The sequence below is a fragment of the Rhagoletis pomonella genome, unplaced genomic scaffold (genome assembly GCF_013731165.1).
Source record: "Rhagoletis pomonella isolate Grant_MI unplaced genomic scaffold, Rhpom_1.0 Rhpom_scaffold_00003, whole genome shotgun sequence".
In the NCBI taxonomy this organism is placed as follows: Eukaryota; Metazoa; Arthropoda; class Insecta; order Diptera; family Tephritidae; genus Rhagoletis; species Rhagoletis pomonella.
Window position 1 is genome coordinate 10141831 of NW_023458557.1, and position 6443 is coordinate 10148273.

Sequence of the window (6443 nt, forward strand, 5' to 3'; positions counted from 1 at the left end):
ATTTATAAAAGTTTATTTGAAAGTTAAAGGAAACAAATTACAATTATGAAATTAGAAAATAATTAAGGTTAAGCAGGCACACGTATATCGCTGTCGTCACTTCAGTTTCCGGGTTGCAAGCCACTCTCTCACATCACCCGAGTGCAGGGTTGCACACTCAATACACATTTTGCTACTTATTTGCGGGATGTCTACAAAAACATTTTTTCTATAATTTTCTTTTATTCTCTCATTTATAATTCATTTATAATTTCCTTCAAAGGTTTAATTATTGGTTTAAACGTTTTTTCTAAGAGCTCATCATTTAATGTTTCACCAAGCTGAATACTCCTATACTTTTTTTTTAAATATCAACTTCCATAATATTATAATTAAACAAGTAAGAAAGTCTAAGTTCGGGCGGAGCCGAACATTAAATACCCGGCGCAAGTATTAAATATATGTTTTCCACCTTTCCGAAAGCTACCGCTACATGATAAGCCGGGGTGTATAAATTTTAAGTAAACTAGCGTCCTTAAATTTCGAAAAATTGAAATTTCAAGCATTTCTGAAATTTACCGTTATATGAAAAGCGGCCGTAATTTTAGTCCGATTTCAACAATTTTCAATATTTTGATTTTATGTGGCAAGCACAATAACCATACCGAGTTTGGTACAAATTGCTAGAACGGTTAGCGAGATACATATATATGATCATAAGTGGCCGGTGCCACGCCCATTTTCCAAAATTTTATCATAAGCGTATTTTCTGGTAAAGAATTGTTGCAACCATCAATTTTAGAATAAATTAGCTTTAATATTTACTGATTTATCGAGGATTTCGTATTTATCGAAATTACGGTTATATGGGATGTGGGCGTGGTTATTGTCCGATGTTAAAAGTTTTCGGCCATTTGGTATGCTGTAACAGGGCCAACATCTGTGCCAAGTTTGGAAGAAATTGGTGCGGCGGTTACCAAGATATACACTTGTAACCATAAGTGGGCGTGGCTACGCCCATTTTCCAAAAAATTTCAATATTCTTATTTATCGTCTAAAATTTATTGTAAATATCAATTTTGAGTGAATTATCGGGAAAATTTTAGAATGGTAACCCCCGATTACGGAAATAAGGAAAATAGGGGGGGGTTAGAGGGGGTTTTAAAGGGGGTGTATGTAAAGTTTTAAAGCGCGCAACCTTATAGTTTTTAAGTAATTTGTTATTAAAGTTTGTAATTTTCACCAACTTGTATGGGACTATTTCACAATATATAATGCACTTTCCACTAAATTTACACGTTATTTACACTCAATATATGCGCAGCTAGAGTGTGCACGTTCAAACAAATAAATACTTTTAGTATATTACAGCTTTTTTATAAAAAATTGATTGCTGTTTAACTTTATGAGAGTACATGCAGAATATGTGCAAATGGCAGCAGGACTGTGTTGCCATATCTAAAAACCAAGAGTGGAAAGCAAGACCAAAAGAAAATACGATTAAAAGGAAAATACGACAAGGTTCTTTTGTTCAGATAACAATAAATAGTAGGGGGATTGGGGTAATATTCCCCATAAAATACTGAAACACATTTTTAAGGCTTATATGTATATTTAATTGCGTCAATAAGTTTGAGGAAAGGGTCCTCATGCTTACGAGCAATTGTTTTGCGCCAAAGATATTCTATAATTTTATCCGTAAAATTATGAGGATTATTATAGTTGTCTCGGTTGAAAAACCTTTTAATCACACGCCATTGTGATTCGATCCTTTGCGTATGCGTGCCGTCGTCTGCCACAAAGGGGTTATCCGGATCGCTGTGGTTTACTTTTCTGTGCTCATACCCGTGGTCCGCTAGGCAATCGTACGCCTTCCAAAAATCGGTACAAATAATTGTACCCTCGGCCACATGTTTTTGAATGAGGGGTATGAGCACCTCAGCAGACCGGACATTTTCTGGGCAGACTTCCAACCTCAGATCGTCGCTGCCGTCCTCAACCATCCCTAAGACCCAATGGCCTTCCACTCTTCTGCCTAAAACAAAATATAAATTAAAGAATATGTGTTTTAAAATAAATTTTTTGTACCTTTGTGGTATTTTCGCTTCCCGAACTTGCTCTCGTCGATCTGAACAATTTTACCGGGGCCCCCAATTTTGTCTAACACCTCCTGCTGATCGACTTGATACAAAACAACTGCCTCACGACAGTAGTTGTACCAATCGCAGATGGTGGCGCTAGACAAAACGCTTCCCTCGGTAATACCTTCTTTTCGAACTTCAGCCTGGTTCCAGTGCGAAGCGTAGGCGTACATTAGATAAAAAATGTCTGGTAGTGGAAGCTTAGCATTTTCAAACCACGTACCAGTGGCCCTAGAAACGCCCGATCTTGAACGGCAGCTCCCTTTGCGGCATCGAAAGCTGCCGACCGTTTTATTACCCAATGGTGAAACCGTCATTGGAATTTTATGCGTACGGCATAATCTTCTGGTCAAAATTAGACCCTGTGCCTCTGCGAAAGCGGTACATTTTTCGCGCGTATCAAAAGCCTTTGATACCTTTAGAAGGCTCCACATTCCGCGTACTTCAGCGACGCACAGCACAGTCGCATTTCGTGGATGAACACCACGGCTAGTGGAGGGCGTATTGAAATCTTTAAATAATACGATAAATATTTACTAGATGTATAAATATAAGCACTTAAAACTTTAAAAACATACCTGCTTGATCATCAGTCATTTTAGTTTAAAATAATTAATTATATACAAAACCCAGAGCTCACAAACGACGCCGAAATAACGATTGAAAAGAATATAATACCAAAGCAGAGAAAGAAACGTTACTTTGAATAAAACTAACAGTACAATCCACAGTGGTACCCATTAAAAGGGGTCACAAATCTCTGTGGAACAAAAACATAACATAAATAATAATTTTTACTTTCGTCCACAGTATTTTAGCGTAGAATTCCTTTCTGCGTAGGCGGCCTTCGGCCGCACTTAGGGATTATAACCCTCAGGCAGTAGAATTCTCCTTTCCGTGTTGCCAAAGAAAAGGGGCCGAACACCTTTTGCATAGAACACCTTTCTGCGTAGGCGGCCTTCGGCCTCTCTTAGGGATTATAACCCTCAGGCAATAGAATTCTCCTTTCTGTGTTGCCAAAGAAAAGGGGCCGAACACCTTTTGCATAGAACACCTTTCTGCGTAGGCGGCCTTCGGCCGCACTTAGGGATTATAACCCTCACTACGTAGAATTCTCCTTTCTGTGTTGCCGGAAGAGGGGAATATGACCCCAATCCCCCTACTATTTATTTTTATCTGAACAAAATAACCTTATCGTATTTTCCTTTTAATCGTATTTTCCTTTTAATCGTATTTTCTTTTGGTCTTGCTTTCCACTCTTGGTTTTTTTAGATATGGCAACACAGTCCTGCTGCCATTTCCACATATTCTGCATGTACTCTCATAAAATTAAACAACAATCAATTTTTTATAAAAAAGCTGTAATATACTAAAAGTATTTATTTGTTTGAACGTGCACACTCTAACTGCGCGTATATTGAGTGTAAATAACGTGTAAATTTAGTGGAAAGTGCATTATATATTGTGAAAAAGTCCAATACAAGTTGGTGAAAATTACAAACTTTAATAACAAATTACTTAAAAACTATAAAGTTGCGCGCTTTGAAACTTCACACAGGGAACTATTAGACCCCCATCTACCTCCCATATTTTCCTTAATGCTGAACTCCGGGGTTAGCAATCTAAAGCCCACCCGAATTATCTTCAGTAGTTACTAAAATATCGCAGTGTTTGTATTTCTGAAAATTACCGTTATATGGGAGGTAGGCGTGGTTATTGTCCGATTTTGCCCATTTTCAATACCATCCGTCCTACGCCCGAATGAAGTACACTCGAGTTATCGTGTGCACAGACGGACGGACGGACAGACAGTCACCGCTTAATAGATTTCTCTTTTCATTCTGATCATTTATGTATACATTTGTCTATATCTATCTCGATTCGTTTTGCCTGTTACAAACAACCGTTATGTGAACAAAGTTATAATACCCTTGTGCACAAGTGCGCTCGGGTATAAAAATACAATTAGTAATGATTAAAGTATCTAGTTTAACAGTAGAACTGCCTTATATAACAGTTAGCTGTTTAATAGAACAGCCTTGTTTAGCAGTTTGCTGTTTAATAGAACAGCCTTGCTTAGCAGTTAGCTGTTTAATAGAACAGTCTTGTTTAGCAGTTAGCTGTTTAATAGAACAGTATAGTTTATTATTTTATAAGTTTTCACTTTTAACATAAATGATATACTGGTTTAAATTATTACTAACAGGATATTTTATAAGGTTATAAAGACGTCAAATCCTTTTCTATATCGACCATTGTTGATAGAATCATCTTTACTTATACAAGAAATCCATATTTTTCTTTCCAACATTTATAACATAAAATGCAAAAAGTCTTAAAGGACATATCAGCTCCAACATGATCATTATAGATATGTTTAATATTCATTTCGTCTTGTTTGAATACGATAATCAAATTTGCATTATCTCGAATTAAGTGTTTTGGAATACGAGTATAAGTCTGACATAAATAAAAACTATCAATCTCTTTATGACGACCCATACAAAAATAGGATCGAACATGATTTTGTTTTTCGCAAGCTATATCATCAAATATAAATATAGAATTTGCTTTTGCGTTGTCAGGTGATAGCACATCATCATTATTTGAAAATGTTGAAATGTTAATCTCCTTAATAGGGTTTATTAGATGTTTTAAGTATTTATATTTTGATTGATGTAAATATTTCGAATATAAATAGATGTTTTTGAATTTTAACCCATTTGGACTTTCAATGAGGCTAATAATTACATTTGTTTTCCCACAGTTTGATGGTCCAACAATAAGAGCTCGAATTGAGTTTGGTAATAATGAGCTATGTCGAGCTTTATTTACTTTATTATTATTTTTAATATTTAACGTATTACATTGCTTCACAAACCGCATTTTGACTACTAATATAAATATATATAAACTTATTATTTTTATACTTTTTATTACTTATATTTAAACTATTAATATGAAAAGGCCTAAATATGAGAGTTATTTATGAAAAAGGTTTAGTCATAAATCGTCAGTCGTCGGAAAAGGTTTTATAAATAATATAATTAATAAGCTTCCTATTCATTTGCCTAGGTATCAATTTTGGGGACCTGGAACGAAATTAGGGAAACGTTTAGTAAGAGGAGATCGAGGGATTAATCCACTAGACGCTGCTTGTAGAGAACATGATATATCATACTTATATAATAAAGATTTATTAACCGACATATTGCTGATAAAAAATTAATTGAGAAGGCTTGGGAAAGAGTTAAAGCGAAGGATAGCAATCTTAATGAGAAACAAATGCTTGGTTAGTTACAAATATAATGAAGACAAAAACGAAATTCGGTATGGGGAACATTTATAGTAAAACTAAGAAAGTGGGAGGAAAAACTGGTTATCAGCTCTTCAAACATGCTTTAAAAAAAGCTAAACAAAATTTAAAGAAAAGTGATAACTTAGAAGATCCAATAAAAATTTCACGAAAGGTTGTAAATAATATTTTTAGAGGAAAAAAATCTATAATAAAAACACCACGTGTAATATCATTACCTAAATCTGGAGGATTTCTCCCAGTAGCGCCATTATTCGTAGCATTAGGAGCACTTGGAAGTCTATCTGGCGCTACAGTAGGAATTATTAAAACAATCAATGCTATAAAAACTGGAAAGGAGCAGTTATTGGAGGCGAAACGTCATAATAATCCAATGGAAACTATTTCAATGGGCGAAGGAATGTTTTTAAAGCCTTATAAAAAGGGATTCGGATTATATTTAAAACCATACCAAAAAAACTCTTAATGAAGCTACCCAGAAGACCTCTCACCGATGTAGACTTAAAGAAGTATTCAAAATTTATTCCAAATTTTAGAGGGGTATTTATGTCCGACACGTTACCACGTAAACCATTTAAGAGAGAATGTGGAATAATAAATTTGGATAGTTCAAAGGGTCCGGGAACGCATTGGGTAGCTTACTGGATAAACGATAATGAGATTGATTACTTCGATAGCTTTGGAAACTTACAGCCTCCGAAGCAAATAATAAAGTATTTAGGAAAGAACATTAACTATAATTATAATCAACAGCAAAGCTATATTTCATATAATTGTGGACATTTATGCTTAAAATTCTTATTATCAAAACAAATAAGTAATTATAAAACTTTCTTTTATTTCAAATTAAATTTTATTTGTTCTCAACATCAACAGGCCTTTCCATTCATATATATGTATGTATATATATATATATATATATATATATATATATATATATCTATATATATATAAATACTTAACAATTACCTATGTGGGCATGTTAACACACTTTTCTAGCGGTGGAG

The 6443-nt window shown here is 34.5% G+C and overlaps 1 protein-coding gene across 1 annotated transcript; it reads right to left on the reverse strand.

The window, feature by feature from the left end:
* Window positions 1-1632: 1632 nt before the first annotated feature.
* On the reverse strand, window positions 1633-2717 carry LOC118736022. Its single transcript, XM_036466129.1, has 4 exons — window positions 2699-2717; window positions 2068-2631; window positions 1720-2014; window positions 1633-1663 (listed from the first exon to the last, which is right to left on the reverse strand). Exons 1-4 carry the CDS (start codon window positions 2715-2717, stop codon window positions 1633-1635), a joined length of 909 nt encoding a protein of 302 aa, XP_036322022.1.
* Between the last annotated feature and the right edge of the window lie 3726 nt (window positions 2718-6443).